The 17,500-nt window shown below is 42.6% G+C and overlaps 1 protein-coding gene across 7 annotated transcripts in view; it reads right to left on the bottom strand.

The window, feature by feature from the left end:
- LOC135104242 (serine-rich adhesin for platelets-like) overlaps nt 1-17,500 on the bottom strand; it is a 181,132-nt gene that overhangs the window by 93,075 nt on the left and 70,557 nt on the right. For 6 of the 7 annotated variants that reach the window (XM_064011411.1, XM_064011416.1, XM_064011413.1 and 3 more), the window contains exons 5-10: nt 16,827-16,928; nt 13,752-13,970; nt 7,331-7,713; nt 7,018-7,237; nt 6,235-6,614; nt 3,861-4,075 (exon numbers count right to left, since the gene is read on the bottom strand). In XM_064011411.1, coding sequence (XP_063867481.1) covers nt 3,861-4,075; nt 6,235-6,614; nt 7,018-7,237; nt 7,331-7,713; nt 13,752-13,970; nt 16,827-16,928 — 1,519 coding nt within the window. The remainder of the gene's footprint in view (nt 1-3,860; nt 4,076-6,234; nt 6,615-7,017; nt 7,238-7,330; nt 7,714-13,751; nt 13,971-16,826; nt 16,929-17,500) is intronic. The other variant, XM_064011415.1, reaches the window with a different exon arrangement.

The raw sequence follows: 17,500 nt of genomic DNA, 5'->3' as shown, positions 1-17,500 counted from the left end.
AACTTACATGCATGCAAATACAAGCCGTGCCTTTCCTGTACAAATGAAGGCGTACACGTGCATAGTGATCGCAGGTGAGGATGATACACCAGACTGCGGGCTACGGGGCAGGGAGCAGAGAGGTTCATCCCTGGAGTTCATATGGATATATGTTAGTGAGGCGATGATGGTGGTTGTTTATAGGGGGATTTTATTTTCACGAATGTAGTAAACTAGAGGTTGAGAGAGAGAGAGAGAGAGAGAGAGAGAGAGAGAGAGAGAGAGAGAGAGAGAGAGAGAGAGAGAGAGAGAGAGAGAGAGAGAGAGAGAGAGAGAGAGAGAGAGAGAGAGAGAGCTCAAATAGTAGCCAATTAAGTGAACTTTAAAGGTCACTTGGTCTCTGCATCCCGATGCTGTAGTGATCAAAAGATGAAGGACAAGCAAAGGAAGAACGTCTGTTGTTTTGTTTCTGGCATCATGTGGAAGTGACGAGACTGACGAGACAGTGAGATGAACAAAAGGAAACTTGTGTTAGTCTTTGTTCTTTGTAAATTGCTTCTGGCAGCCCGTTGCAGCGTGCCACCGTCCCACAATGACGCAGTCAATCGGCGTCGCCCGGCCTTGTGGGTCGAACGTGAGGCTGTTTGAGAGTCTTGAGGGAATCGGCTAGGCGCTTACTCACAACCTTCCGTGCTCCTCTCTCAGTCCGCCACCTGGGCATTAAATGTAACAATCTAGAGAAAGTCGGTTTGGCGCTCGGTCACAGCGTTCACTGCTCTCCTCTTGTATCTGCTACCCGTGTCCCTTGTACTCCTGGGCATTAAATGTGACAGAACTAAATGCTGTGTTTACCGCTCCCTACATCATATTGCTGACAGCGGTGCCGCAACCACAAACGGAATGAGGCAAGCGAAGTTAATTAAGATTGGTCGAGTTTATAGATTTGTTGGTAATTCCTGTATACATAAACTTGACTCACAACCAAGAAGGCCCGGGTTCGAATCCCGGGCGCGGCGAGGCAAATGGGCGAGCCTCAATGTGTAGCCCCTATTCACCTAGCAGCAAATAGGTACGGGATGTAACCAGAGGGGTTGTGACCTCGCTGTCCCGGTGTTTGGTGTGTCAATAGTCTCAGTCCTACCTGATGATCAGGTCCCTATGAGCTCTGAGCTCTTTCCGTAGGGGAACGACCGTAGGTGAGTCACACACACACACACACACACACACACACACACACACACACACACACAGAGAGAGAAGGATATCTAATAAAAAGGTACTTAACTGAAAACGTATATACAGAAATGGGCTTAAAAGTGAAAATAAAGGAAAGTAGAGGGAAAAGGAGTGAAATGAACGGAAACAAAACAAATGACGCGACGGGAATAAATCAGTGTTATTGAAATGTTAACAAGAGGTGCTGAGTGGACGCTTACACTTTATCTTTCAACCTTCGCCGTGTCTTCTGCCAGTCATTGCATCTGTACCACGAGTATAGTTCAGCAAGGTTTCTAAAGATAACAAGACGAAATTCTTTACAAACATTACACTCGCAAAATACACATATTCCTTCCAAACAGTTTAACACTGTGCCTGATTATTTTTTATACCCCTTCCCATAACTTGGATGATATCAAGACACCTGAATTAAGCTGTGTAACTCGATAACGTCTTTGAATTTTTTTTTTTAGCAGCTTAACTTTCTTTTTACGGAAGCCCCAATGGAGTCTCATTATTATTTTTTTCTTTCTTACATACGGAACTGGAAATAATACATGAAATCTCGGTCAGCTCGTAAGGAAAGAACCAGGACGATCCTCAGATTGTAGCACGATGACAGGGTGGCTCTGAAAAGTGTCCTGGTGAAGTTTTTCGACTCTCCCTCGTATTTTTTCTTAACACTCGTAGTTAGATGTAATTTCCAGCAAGTAAAGCACTATTTTCCTTCCCCTTGACCTTATCACTGTTATCTGGCACATATCTTTCTCGATAACAATCCACTGTGGGTCATTTCGTTTTGTACTTGGGCCATCACTACACATCATACTGGTCAGATATTGGAAAATCTACTGTTTTAATATTTTCTTTCTTTCTTGCATGCCCTAGTAAGGAATCTGTACTGTGCCCTTAGTGGTGTGAAGTGTTGCATATCACAGCGGAAGGGTTTGGCTTCATCCTCTTTCCATCACCAAGACTGAAAGCATCATCACCATTATCGTCGTCAGTTCTATGATTCCCCTGCCTTCACCATCTTCATTCATTCATTCATTTGATTGCCCATTTATTCCAGACCAACCCACAACAAAGTTCTTATCTCCCCATCCAGTTTTCTGTCTTCCCTCCATCTCTACGTTGTCTCTTTTATTTCTTACCCTCACGCTTTCATGCTCTCTTCTTATACCAGTCTATCACAAACTTTCGACTTTACCAGTTTTTTTTTTTTTTTTTTTCAACATAATAACTACCGTTCAATATTCTAACAAGTGACCCTGCACAAAAAAGCACCTTGGCAATGTTATTTTAGGTACGTACAGAGGAATACGCATTGCTGTTACTAGTAATCATTATTACTTGATATAACTATTATTGTCAGTTAATCCTTTATAATTGAAAAATGAAAAATCTCGTAATAGTTCCATATGAATTATATTATACCGCACGTTATCATAATTAGATTTTTTTTTATTGTTTCATCCCCCTGTCTGTGTTATTATTGGTATGGTGAATGGCGAGGCACATCAAAAGAGACATTACGCAACAGTTAATTCCGTTTAATTGGTCGTTAAGTGTTCGTGAGCCAGCCGTAGCCATTCACATAAAGGACCGAGAGAGAGAGAGAGAGAGAGAGAGAGAGAGAGAGAGAGAGAGAGAGAGAGAGAGAGAGAGAGAGAGAGAGAGAGAGAGAGAGAGAGAGAGAGAAAGGGGGGGCTTGTGTAAAGAGGGACGAATGTTACAAATGTGGGAGGGAAGGGAAGGGAAGGGAAGGGAAGGGAAGGGAAGGGAAGGGAAAGGAAGGAAGGGATTACAGAAAAAAGAACAAGAAAAATGGAAGGGAAAAAGCTCATAGTATGACAGGGAGATGGCAGGAAGATGAGATGAATGGAGGAGATATAAAGAATACTCCTACAATAATAATAATAATAATAATAATAATAATAATAATAATAATAATAATAATAATAATAATAATAATAATAATAATAACTTGGGGAAGGAGATGAGAGAAACACAGGTGATAGGATGTGAGTTTATTTCCCGACTGGTTTCGTCCAAGGCTTCTTCAGGGGAACTGAAGAAGCTCCGGTCACGATCTAAGTTATATTGGGCTATAGAGAGCGTGGCCGCAAACATGGCGCCACGCTCTTTCCAGCGAAACCGGTTTGGAAATAAACTCACATCCCAACAACTGTGTTTCTCTCTCCTCCTCTCTCAAATTTGTCAGAATGTTTGATCAATAATAATAATAATAATAATAATAATAATAATAATAATAATAATAATAAAACACAAAACCTTAATAAAATGACGAGCACAACGAATCAAAATGAAACATACATGAAAAACATAAATCTAAGAAGAGAGAAATCGGAAGAGAAATGAAGATGGCAGGTCAGGTTTTTTGAGGTCAATAAAAATATATTTATCTATAAAAATTAAATAACTAAACAAATATATATATATATATATATATATATATATATATATATATATATATATATATATATATATATATATATATATATATATATATATATATATATATATATATATATATATATATATATATATAGAAATAAAAACATTAAGGAGAGAGAGAGAGAGAGAGAGAGAGAGAGAGAGAGAGAGAGAGAGAGAGAGAGAGAGAGAGACTTCTACACTACCTTGGTCATCAGCGTCGTAGGGATCGCTGACTTCATTCTTCACGCCGCCCCTCGAGGTCTTGTAGGAGGAGCGCCTCTTGATGGACAGGCGGGAAAACCTCCTCTGCTGCTCCTCCGCCAACGCCGTGGTGGATCCCCTCTCACTGGGCGCCTCGCTGCTAAGGTCACTCTCGCTGCTGTGGCGTGATCCCGTGCCTGAGGTCATGATTCCCGTGCTGTGGAGGAAGGCAGTGGAGGTTTGGTTATGTTAGGTTAGTCAGTAAGAAAGCAATGGAGGTGAGGTTATAGAGGAAGGAGGAATGGACACTAACAGATAGGATGTATGTAAAGGAAAGGGGGATGTGGAATCCTGTGTAAATGAAAGGGGTAATGTCAGTAAGAGACAGTCATACAAGGTAAGGTTTTGGAAGAATGAGTTGATAATGGACAGGAATTGTATGTATAGGGAACGAGGGAATGACGAGCTGTCACGAGGTCATGATTCCAGTGGTGTGAAGGAGAAAGATAGTGGAGTGGCAGTAAGAGAGGCTTTTGGAGGGAGGAATAGGAAGACAAACGGACAGGAATTGTGTGACTAATGAAGGTGATGGAGTGTCAGGATGAAATCATGATTCCCGTGGAGACTCAGTATACTCTCTTTCTTCTTTTATGTAAGAGGGACACTGGGCTACATCAACAAAAAGAACGAAAAAAAAAAAATGGCCACGACCCTAAAGAAAAGTCAAAAAGGATAATCAAAATCTGAAAGGGTGATGGACGTTAAGGGTCGGAGGAAGGAATAAACGCTAATGAATAAGATGTGTGCCTAGAGGAAGGGGGGATGATGGAGTGCCAGGATAGGTTAATGACAGGTCCATGGAGTCAGGGAGTAATACGAGGTTTCGGAAGATGAAATGATGAACACTAGGTAACACTAATGGTGAGGGAAGGGAGATGAGATGGTGGCTTGAGTAGAGGAGGCAGATGTAATGGGGAGAATGGATTGTCTAGAAAAGAAAAGGGAGGGAGGGAGGGAGGGAGAGAGGGAGAGAGAGAGAGAGAGAGAGAGAGAGAGAGAGAGAGAGAGAGAGAGAGAGAGAGAGAGAGAGAGAGAGAGAGAACGGGGTATAAAAAACGAGATTTCTCTCTCTCTCTCTCTCTCTCTCTCTCTCTCTCTCTCTCTCTCTCTCTCTCTCTCTCTCTCTCTCTCTCTCTCTCTCTCTCTCTCTAATCAAGGCAAATATTCAGTTATTCTTAATTGTTATTACTTTTTTTTATTTCATATGTAAAGAGGAGAAAAGAGAAGGGAGGGAAGAGGGAGTCAGAGGAGGATAGGAGGAATAATTAGCTACTTGAGCGCAATGGCTGGTTTTGGGGAGGGAAGGCGGGAAGTCAGGTGTTCGTCAAAGAGTTGAGACAGATGGGGGTGGCGCAGCAGCGGAAGGGAAGGATCATGTGTGAGTGTTAAAGAGAGAATGAGACTAGTGGGGGAAGATGGGTGAACGAGACGGGGTACTTTGGGTGCAGGGATATAAGAAGGAGGATAAGTGGGGAGTGGGTGGCGGGCGAGACAGTAACGAGGCGGCTTAACAAGACCATCAGTCTAATTACAGCGAAGCGGTACCTTCACTTCGCAGCACCTGGAGGCTTGGAAGGCATAGGAAATTACTGTTTTAGGGAAGGATATTAAATGGAAGAGCGTGGCTAGGTTTATGGCTGGAGCTAAGGCTGAGGACGGAGTAGGGGATGGGGTTGAGGCTGGGGCTGGGGCTTAGAGGAGCAGTATGTGGCAGGGAGGGGCAAAGTTAAGTGGGGAGGGGAGAGGAGCAGAAGAGGTTTTCTGGGTGACCAGTCACTTGACACACACGTAACAAGATTAAGACTAGACAGGCCTCGATCAGTGGCATATCAAGGCCTCAGCAAAATTTAGCAGTCATTCATTCCCCCACACTGACCATACCATAACAGTTAAGATCAATAACAAAGACCGGTCGTACTGTTTATAAAACGAAAATTGTATTTCCTTGTTTTACGCAACATTTCTATTAAAAGCAGTTCCTATATATATATATATATATATATATATATATATATATATATATATATATATATATATATATATATATATATATATATATATATATATATATATATATATATATATATATATCATGAACTTACATTTTTTAAAGATGAGCTTTAATTTAGTGATTTCTCAAACTAATCGTTATTTACATGAATGTCCGATTTAATAAACCCTTCGCTACACTGATCGCTTAATAACGGGAAAAGAACTTATCTTTAAAGAGATCTTGGTTATATCGGGTTCCGTTATATTGAGGATAATATATATTGCTCTGGGATAAGGAGGAGGAGGAGGAGGAGGAGGACTCACATGGGCAGAGTGTCGCGAGTCACGTCGTAATCCCAGGAGTGGTGGCGGTGCACGCGGCCGTGTGATGGCACGTCCAAGGAGTCCCGCGTGCGGCGTCCCTCCAGCGAGTCGTCCCGCCGTGAGGGATCCTGGGTGGAGTGGCGGCGCACGGGAGGCTCGCCGCCGCCCCAAAGCGAGAGGGAGTTGGCCGCGTTGTTGGCGAACGTCTCCCCATCACCGTCCTCTTCGTCGTAGGACTGCTGGCGAATGATGGAGCGCCGTCGGCCTCGCGCCTGCCAACCGCTCCCAGCCACCTCGTCGCCTGAAGATTCAGATTCCCGATGCAGCGAGGCGTCCTCTGCCGCTGTCCTCGCCACACCAGTGTCCAAAGGCCGCGTTATCTGTTCAGTCAGCAAAAGAAAGCTGGAGTCAGTCACTAAGGAAACACTGCATAATCATCTGTGCCGTCAAGGAAAGAAGAAAAATAGATGAACGACATTTTTGAGTGTCTGAATGAGTCTTACAAGGCCGTAATGCCTCTGATATCCCAGAAGCACTCAAGCGTCTCACAGCGCGACAAGCAACAGTGACTAAGACGTTTCTGGAACGCAAACATAAATACATTTCCAATAACTAAATCCTTCCTCGTTCTGCCACAACTCATTATTGAGTATTGATCGTTGATAACCCTGCGTGGGATGCTGGGGACGGAAGAGGGGACTGTTTGGAGCGATGGCGCTGAGGTCTATGGGACAGAATGTAATGGTTGTAGGAACATACATACAAACAGGAGAGGGGACTCACATGAAGGCCAGCATGGCTGGCTTTCCTGGAGCGTGACACGTCCGTCTCGCTGTGCGCCGCGCTGATCCCGCCGCCGAAGCCGAGGTAGTCGTCGGAAGCATCACGCAACATATAGTCGCTCATCCGTCCGCGGCGCACCGAGGTTGATCGGCCCGGCGTAGGCAAGTTTTCGTCGTCGTTGTCGGAGCGACGTCGCGGCACGACAACCCTTTCCCGTGACCTACAATAGACAGCAAAGCGAGTCAGCGGTGGAGCGTCAAGGGGACTATATTATTAAAAAAGTTACCTAGTTAGCAAAGGTGGCGGCCCTCACCTGTCGCGCGGTCTTCGGGAGTCGAGCGGCGCCGCCACACATGACGGCCGTCTGTCCCGAGAGTCGTCCCGGGGCCTGGACCGTTCAATCGACCTGGTGCGGTCCAGTGAAGATTGTTTGATGGCGCTGCGGGACACTTTACGTGGGGCGTAACCGTTGGTGGTGGGGAGCGGCACTTCCTCCTTCGTGGGCGTGGAGGGGGCGTTAGTTAGGCTGGGCGTCTGCTGGATGCTGGTAGGCTGGGTGCTGGGTGCCAGGGTGGTGGTAGTGGTCTGGGTGGTGCTGGGCTGTGTGGTGGCGGCGGCCACGGTGCAGACGTGTGTGGTGGCCGCAAGGGTGCTTGAAAGAGTGGTGGACAGGGTGCTCGTCGCCGTGCTTGTAGTCTAGGGACCAACAAAAGAAACACATTTTTTTTTTTGTGTGTGTGTGTGTGTGTGTGTGTGTGTGTGTGTGTGTGTGTGTGTGTGTGTGTGTGTGTGTGTGTGTGTGTGTGTGTGTGTGTGTGATTCGTTCTTTCATAAATATAGAACACTGGGAGGCTCTGCAACATACTTCTGTCATTCCCAAACAGATGAACTTGTAAAAAACCTGTTATAAAATCACAAAACAATATATAGCGACTGTTTGCAGGGAGCTCAGTGTTGGAGAGGGAGCCGGCGCAAAGAAAAGTGACCTGTCTCTCCTACCTAACTTGTACATTAGGGAATTAAAGCGGGAGGGCAAGAAAATCTGTAGAATATCTGATGTTTCAAATCCTGAGAGAAGACAATGTGCAACAAAAAGTTAGAGAGCTGTGTCCGAGGCAGAGCTGACAGAAAAGAGAAAGTGATGCAACACGGCTTCCAAAACGAGGAGAGAGAGAGAGAGAGAGAGAGAGAGAGAGAGAGAGAGAGAGAGAGAGAGAGAGAGAGAGAGAGAGAGAGAGAATACCTATGGTTCCTTTTTCAGTCATGTCTGGAATCTCTCCGTCCACCCACAAAAACACACACACACATACACACACACACACACACACACACACACACACACACACACACACACACACACACACACACACACACACACACACACACACACACACACACACACACACACACACACACACACACACACACTAAAAAAAAGCGTTGAGTCAGCGAAAAAAAAAAGTCTAAGACAGGAAGAATAACAAACAGAGGATAAAAAATAAAATTAAGCTTAAGGGATAAAAGTTTGCTAGGACCAGAACGGGTGATGAAAAATTATAATAAGTGTATGTATATTTTACACAAGGATTGCCACGTGTAGGCCCACTGGCTTCTTGTAGTTTTTCTTACTTTAATACATATGTTCTTTTTTTTATGTCATTAAATAAATGGACAATAACAAACTACAGCAACCATGATGATGATGATGATGATGATGATGATGATAAAGATAATAATGATAACAATGATAAAGGTAAAAAAAAAAATACAACCACACCACTTACAAATACAGCAATGATGATGAATAAGAATATGATATTGATGATGATGATGATGATGATGATGATGATGATGATGATGATGATGATGACTGTAGAAATTTCCGCTAGTATGATGCACAATATCAATGTGTTGTTGGTTTAAGTTATGACTTCTATATAAATTATAGTCATATTAAGGGATTATTAAGGTTAATCTAGTAAAAAAAAAAAAAAAAATGGGAAGCAAAGCTGACGGCTTGTCCCAAACGCACCAGTAGTTGTCGCCACCCAGCCGCCACTAGACCAAACGTTTTATTAATATGCATTATCGTCAACCTACCGGTTTCCTGTAGTTAAATTCGCTAAGTTAAGAAGAACTTAGAAAATCGGAATAGTTGGATATTTCGAGGAAGTTTCTGTCTTAGCTACGAAGTACGGCCAGCCGCTGGCTTGGAACACCAGCGATCATTCTCATCCTTTAGCCATCCACATAACTCCAAGCCACGTGGTCCACAGCTAAGTTATCACCTATTTATATCTAATGATGCTTTCTGTGATTATGTGTTAGCTGGGAGGCAACAGAGTGAGTGAAACAGTCAAATAGTTCCCACATCTTAAATTACATTTCTTGGTGCCTTTAGTGAGGAAGACAGGCTTTCATTGAGATCACCAAAGGTTCGAGAAACTTCTATCAGATGTTTTGTGAGGCACTAATGAGCCATAGCAGCTTACCAGGAGCCATCCCGCAAATCCACAGATGTAAAATTAGGACTTTTCGATGTCCTGAGGCCAGAGCTCAGGCCTTTGACCACGATCGAAGGTTGAACCAAGTGTTAGAGTGGCCTCACGAACAAACCATCTTGTTTGTTCCTGGAAACGGACCCCAGGGACATAATGGAAAACATTAAAGGCATAACTAGACAAACAGAAAGCCACTGTTCCTCTGAAGTTGTTACTGTGCAAATACGAGTAGAACCTAGAATTATCACAGAACCGAGGACAGGGAACGTGAACCAAAGCGCATATGACCATATAAGCAGGTCCATCAATAGGGCATTAAAAATGGACCTTCAGAACTACTTCTTAAGCTTTGATTCCCCCTTTTATATAAAAAAACATCTAGCGAAAGATGGTGTACACTGGAACCGGACAGGCAGGGGATGTGTGTCTCACCACATCAGACAGTTCATAAGCCGAAAGCGGAGGGATGAGGTTTTGGGTGCATTTAGGACGCATTGATAAACTAAATCCCAACCTGAAGAGAAATCTAAACACCCGATGAATCTAGTTGAACCGGGGATGAAAGGCGAAATAAACAGAGCAACACGTGGGGCAGCAAGCGACTACTCACATAACTAGCAAATAAGAACAAACTAAAATTGAATTCATAAATATGTCTACTAAAATCATATGGAGATCCTTGGCAACAAAGCAAGGTTGGTTAACAAGAACTTTTAAAGAAGGTAATGAGCTAATAAGCAGTGACCAATTAACCCAAGGTAAATTACAGAGGGTAATAGAATCTTTAAGGGAAAATGGAGCAGCTATCAGACTACTGTCAACCAGCTAGAAGCTACACTGTTAACTGAGGAAGATTCTGAAGTCTATGAACAAATATTTCAGACTATGAACAAGAAATAAATTATAGTGAACAGTTCATCAAATATGAAGATTAAATAAAACTAATGAGAAGTAACTTAACAACATCCCTCCTATTTCAACAATCAAAAGCCTAGTATAACCTTACCAGACTTTTTAGGAAACATAACTGAGTGGCCTACATTCTGGGATAAGTATAAAGCATTAATTCATTAAAGAAAAGATATTGCAAAAATGAATAAATTCTATATGTTAAGTCAACTAAAGGGTACTGCCTAGTTAATAATTTCTGAATTACCTGTTACTGAAGAAAATTATGACATTGATATCAACCTGTTCACAGAGAATTATGATGATGAAGAGCAAATAACCACCAAACTATAAACTATATTTAACCTCCCTAATCATAATTACAAGGATTTACAACTTTTCAGGATGTGTCAATAGCATATTAGAATCCCTAAAAGCAAATAACATTGAGGAAGCATCCTGGCTCATAAACAGCATTATACAAAGGAGAGAAAAAAAAAGAAGAAATGTTGTATCTAAAGTACCGAAAGAATCACTTCACTTTTAAGGAAATAGATGAATCACTGCTTGAAATTTTGTAAGAACATGGGTAATGATGAGACATCTAAACCAAGTAAACCGGGTTTTAATAACAAAACTTACTATGAACGAGTGAATTAGATCCCACTCTATAAAATGAAAGATGAATTTAGAAGTATTGCCCAGTCGATAAAAACACTGAAACAATAGGTACCTTTTCTACCACCGTGAACAAGAAGCCTGAGGTACCACAACATACTAACTATAATAAGAGGACAGGAACAAGACCTAAAACTTCAACAATTAAGAAATGTGCGATTTGCTCCGAAAAGCATAACCCAGTACACTGTAACAATTACCAAGGGTAAGAGTGTTTTTTTTTTTTTTATGTAGGAGGGGCACCGGTCCCCGAACAGTCAAAACAGTCGAAAGAGTCAAAAGCCATGGTAAAAAAAATTACAGGATGTATTGAAACCTCCCTCTTGAAAGAGTTCAACTCACAGGAAGGTGAAAATACAGAAGCTGGCAGGGAATCCCAGAGTTTACCAGAGAAAGGAATGAGTGAGAATACTAGGTAACTCATGCATTCGAAAGGTGGACAGAATAGGAGTGAGAGAAAGAAGAAAGTCTTGTGCAGTGACGCCAAGGGAGGAGGGAAGGCATACGGTTAGCAAGATCGGAAGAGCAGTTGGCATGAAAATAGCGGTAGAAGATAGCAAGAGATGCAACATTGCAGCGATGAGAAAGAGGCTTAAAACAGTCAGTTAGAGAAGCGGAGTTGATAAGACAAAAAAAAAAAAAAAAAAAAAAAAAAATTGATTTCACCTTGTCTAAAAGAGCGGTATGAGTGGAACATCCACCCCCCATACCTGTGAAGCATACTCCATACATGGACGGATAAGGCCCCTGTACAGAGTTAGCAGCTAGGGGGGAGGGGTGAGAAAAACTGGCGAAGGCGACTCAAAACACCTAACTTCATAGAAGCTGTTTTAGCTAGAGATGAGATGTCAAATTTCCAATCTAGATTATAATTAAAGGCTGAATGTAGGCAAACTTCCAACAAGAAGGAAAGGTAGATGTTGATAGATGGAAATGATAAAATTTAACTAGGCAAGGTGCAGGCATGGAGGCACAGTTTCGGAGAACAATAGGAGGGACCCCATCAGGTTCATAAACGTTCCGATGGTTTAGGCAGCAAGGGCATGGAAAACATCACTGCGAAGATCTTACTGAGTAGCATGAAATAGTTAGAGGGTAGAGAATCATCCAAGGTAGAGCTTTTAGCAAAGGTTTGAGCGAAGAGTTCAGCTTTAGAAATAGATGAGATGGCAGTGATGTCATCAGGTTGAAATAAAGGAGGGAAAGATGGAAAAAGCAAAGTTATTGGAGATACTTTTGGCTAGGAACCAGAAGTCACGAGGGGAGTAAGATCTTGAACGATTTTGACACTTTCTGTTAATGAAGGAGTTTTGGCCAACTGGAGAATAGATCTGGCATGATTCCGGGCAGAAATATAAAGCGCATGAGATTCTGGTGATGGAAAGCTGAAGTACCTTTTGTGGGCCACCTCTCTATCATGTATACCACGAGAAAAGGCTGTGCTAAACCAAGGTTTGGAAGGCTTACGTCGAGAGAAAGAGTGAGGAATGTACGCCTCCATGCCAGACACTATCACCTCTGTTATACGTTCGGCATGCAGAGACAGGTCTCTAACACGAAAGCAGTAGTCATTCCAAGGAAAATCAGCATAATACTTCCTCAGGTTCCCCCAATTATCAGAGGCAAAATGCCAGAGGCATCTCCGGTTTGTGGGATCCTGAAGAGGGATTGGAGCAACAGGACAAGATAAAGATATGACATTGTGATCGGAGGACCCCAACAGAGAAGACAGAGTGACAGTATAAGTAAAAGGATTAGAGGTTAGAAAAAGGTTAAGAATGTTGGGCGTATCTCCAGGACGGTCAGGAATACGTGTTGGGTATAGTACCAGTTGCTCTAGGTTATGGAGGATAGCAAAGTGTAAGGTTAGTTCACTAGGATGATCAGTGAAGCTGGTGGTGAACAATGAAGTCTCCAAGAATGGAATCTCCGCAAAAGGGAAGAGAGTAAGAATGTGCTCCACTTTGGAAGTTAGGTAGTCAAAGAATTGCTTATAATCAGAGGAGTTAGGTGAGAAGTATACAACACAGATAAATTTAGTTTGAGAGTGACTGTAGTCGTAGCCAGATGGTGGAAAACTTGGAAGATTCAAGAGCGTGGGCAGGAGAGCAGGTTAAGTCGTTGCACACAACCAGCCGCTGGTTTAGAACATCAGCGACCACATTCATCCTTTGACCGTCCACATAACTTCCAGCCACGTGGTCTACAGTTAAGTTATTACCTATTTATATTTAGTGATACTTTCTGTGATTATGTGTTAGCCGGGAGGCAATAGGGTGAGTGAAATGGTGAAGTAGTTCCCTCAATGATGATGATGATGATGATGATGATGATGATGATGATGATGATGATGATGATAATAATGATAAAGGTACAACCACGATAACTACATACACATACAATGATGATGATGATGATGATGATGATGATGATGATGATGATGATGATGATAATAATGATAAAGGTACAACCACGATAACCACATACACATACAATGATGATGATGATGATGACGATGACGACGACGACGACGACGACGACGACGACGACGACGAAGACGACGATGATGACGATGATGATGATATGATAGACACTAATAATGACGATAATGAACATAACAACCACAACCACGGTAACCACACACAACTACTACTACAACACCCTCACCTGCTGTGCTTGAGTGGTTGTGGCCATATTGGACGCCATCTTAGCCAGGCCACTGAAGAGGGTGAGGGCGGTGGGGGCGCCAGGGGTGGGTGGGGGCATGGGAGCGGACATAATTGGAGGTACCTTAGTGGTGAGCGTTGGGCCTTCACTCGACGCCGGCTGCTCACTCTTGGCGCGGGAGGAGAGACGGCGACGACAAATGCTGCAGTTCCAAGTATCCTGTCGGTGTAGAAAGAAGAGCAAGGGAGAGCGAGTGAGATGAGGAAGTGAGAGAGATGGTGAGTTGAGATCCAGAAGTAAGAGCGATGCAGAAGTCAGAGAGCAAGGGAGAGAGAGATCCAGAAGTGAGAAAACAAGAGAGAGTTGAGATACAGAAGTGAGAGTGAAGGAGAATGATGTAGAAGTGAGAGCGAGGGAGAGTTGAGATGCAGAAGTAAGAACAAGGGAGAGAATGAGACGCAGAAGTGAGAGCGATGATGAGTGTGATGCAGAAGTGAGAGAGCGAGAGAGAGAGTTGAGATACGGAAGTGAGAGCGATGGTGAGTCTGGCGTAGAAGTGAGAGCGAGGGAGAATGAGGTGCTGAAGTGAGAGGGAAGGAGAATAAGACACAGAAGTGAGAGAAAAAAAAAATCGGGGTTTGATGTGCAGGGATAGTCTTGTGTGTGTGTGTGTGTGTGTGTGTGTGTGTGTGTGTGTGTGTGTGTGTGTGTGTGTGTGTGTGTGTGTGTGTGTGTGTGTGTGTGTGTGTGTGTGTGTGTGTGTGTGTGTGTGTGTGTGTGTGTGTGTGTGTGTGTGTGTGTGTTTCAAGAGGATTGCCTAAAACACTGAATAAATTAAATACAACTCTGCTTAACTTGTCGCTTCCAAAATAAAATCATGCCCCCCAGAAAAGTTAGTCAATTTAATTATGGTGTGGTGATGCTACTCTTTTTAAAACCGTTCAAGACGCAAGCTGTAGGAGACACAGAAACAGGTAGCGAGTTCTAGAGTACAGGTTAACTTTTTCATTAGTAAAGTGGACAAATTTAAAATAAGAGGGAGAGATACTAGAGGAACACAAAGGAAGAACAAACCACATTAAGCATTTTGCCATTAATAATAAGCTGTTAGTGGAAAATACATACGGTCTAATAAAAAATGAGAGACGTGACGGTACCTAAGATACGTGAGTAAGAGACGGAAAGGTGGTTGGTCAGGCGGGTTTGGGAAGTTTGGGAGGGATAGATTTCAAGAAGAGACCAAGTTTGGGAGAGCACGGGGGGGAGAGAGAGAGAGAGAGAGAGAGAGAGAGAGAGAGAGAGAGAGAGAGAGAGAGAGAGAGAGAGAGAGAGAGAGAGAGAGAGAGAGAGAGAGAGAGAGAGAGAGAGAGAGAGAGAGAGAGAGAGAGAGAGAGAGAGAGAGAGAGAGAGAGAGAGACTTAGTTGAGCAAAAATAAATAAAAAAATTATGGAAGAAACTTTAGTGTGTTGGAGAAAGATGTGTGAAAGTCCTCCGTGTCTAAAAGAGGAAAGGAAGAATGTTTTGTACTTCCGGAGGAAAAACAGGAGGATGGCGTGACTAGCGCGTGGGGAGGAGGGAAAGGGATGTTGCGTGTGTGGAGAGAGAGGAGTGGGGGTAAAGCTCAAAAGTATTGGAGAAGGAAGAGAGAATTCTGAGATGGAGTAAGTAAGGCAGGATGTGTTGAAAGAAGAATAACAAAGAGAAATACACAAAAGGACACAAAGGAAGAACGAACAGCAATAGACATGTTGTTCTCTACAAGGATGTTAGTGACAAGCTACATTATATAATCTAGAGAGCTGTGGGATAAGAAATGGTTATTGTTGGATACTAAAAGTTAAAATGAAGGACAGTAAAGACGAAAATGCAGGATAGTAGACACAAATATAATGACAAAAATGAAGAATAGTAGACACAAATATAAAGACGAAAATGAAAGATAGTAAAAGTACAAATGAAGGACAGTAAAGGTGAAAATGAAGGATAGAAAAATGAAAATGAAAATGAAAGATAGTAAAAGTACAAATGAAGGACAGTAAAGGTGAAAATGAAGGAGACTAAAAGCGACTGGAATAACAGTACAAGGCAATAAGAAAGGACAGTAAAGGTGACTGGAATAATATAAGACTGGAATAACTAACTGGAATAACAAGAAAATAATAAAAGATAGTAAAGGCGGCTGGTAGGATAGTACAAGGAAACAATGTAGGATAGTAAAGGCGAGCGGTATGGTAACACTCGTAAAGGTATAAATATCGAACAGTAAAGAAAAAAAAAAAAAGAATTGGATAAAAACGACAATTATGTAAAGGTAACAACGAAAATACAGGAAACACTGAAGGGCGAGAAAAACACGACAGTAAAAGCACATTCCTCCCCCAACACATACAAAAAAAAAAAAAAAAAAAAACTGATGAAAGCACAAATCTGGCAAGACCGAAAAAGTATACATACAGAAGGGGAAAAATGAAACACAGGGTAATATAGGCAGATGAAATGCATGGCAGGGAAAATGAGGGAAGGTAGATCATGCGTCCCAGCCATTTATAAGGATAGGGAGGCTGGGAAACGCTCAGGTGCAACAGGGTAGGGCGGGCCGGCTCTGAAACAGGACTGTGGGAGGCTCAACACGGTAAGCAGCATTGGCGATTAAGCAGGTGTCACACACGTGCTTCAGTGCCGCTTTCCGGGCGAAAATCGAGGTAGGTGGATGACAGGGGCTGGAAACGGGTGTCCATTCATGCTTGATTCTCTCTCTCTCTCTCTCTCTCTCTCTCTCTCTCTCTCTCTCTCTCTCTCTCTCTCTCTCTCTCTCTCTCTCTTGCTCCCCTACCCAACAGGTCCCGAAGTCTCTATGTGCCCACTACTTAGTCGAATTGCAATTTTTTTTTTTTTTTTTTGCAGAACTTTCCCATTACGATCAATTCCCAGTAGAGGCAAGGCACGTCTCTCTCTCTCTCTCTCTCTCTCTCTCTCTCTCTCTCTCTCTCTCTCTCTCTCTCTCTCTCTCTCTCTCTCTCTCTCTCTCTCTCTCTCTCTCTCTCTCTCTCTCTCTCTCTCTCTCTCCTGCTTACCTGGTCGCCCTCGGAGGATTGGGTGGAGTAGGAGGCGCAGTCCTCGCACACCTTGTTCCCGCATTCCGAGCACACCTTGAAAAACTCGGCATCCTTCAGAGTCTGCCGGTGAAAGATTTTCTTTTTACTTGCGCTCGCTACAGAGGCCGATCAGGGTGGAAGAAAAAATGAGGTAAAAAAAATGAGGGGAGGAAAATCTCCTTTATACATACGGAAACAGGCTTATGGTTGGGTGAGGGAAAAAGGGAGAATAGCTCCTCAAATACGTACTTTTCTATAAAGGAAGACGGTGGAAAAAAAAAACAAGTAAAATTATCTGTCCATATTCAAGTTAGAGAGAAAATATAACGAAACTGTTGGAATTGATAGGTAAAGTAAGAACTAAAGTAAAAAAAAAAAGATTACGTACATTTCTCTATAGGGAACAGGAGACGGAAAATATTGTAAAATTGTGTTCGAGTTAGAGAAAATGTAACGAAAACGAAAATGATAGATTAAAAAGAATAGTAAAAACAGTAAAGAAAGAACACTCAAAATACAGAACAATTAAAAACACGACATAGGTTGAATAAAGAGCAAGAAGCCCAACAGAAAAACTGAAAACACGTACAACTCTGAAAGGAAAAACAATTAAAACAACGAAAAAAGTAAGTAAAAATATGAAAACTAATGTA

The sequence above is a fragment of the Scylla paramamosain genome, chromosome 10 (genome assembly GCF_035594125.1).
Source record: "Scylla paramamosain isolate STU-SP2022 chromosome 10, ASM3559412v1, whole genome shotgun sequence".
NCBI classification, from domain to species: Eukaryota; Metazoa; Arthropoda; class Malacostraca; order Decapoda; family Portunidae; genus Scylla; species Scylla paramamosain.
Note: the sequence above shows the minus strand (reverse complement) of the source record. Positions and strands in the feature narration are given on the sequence as shown.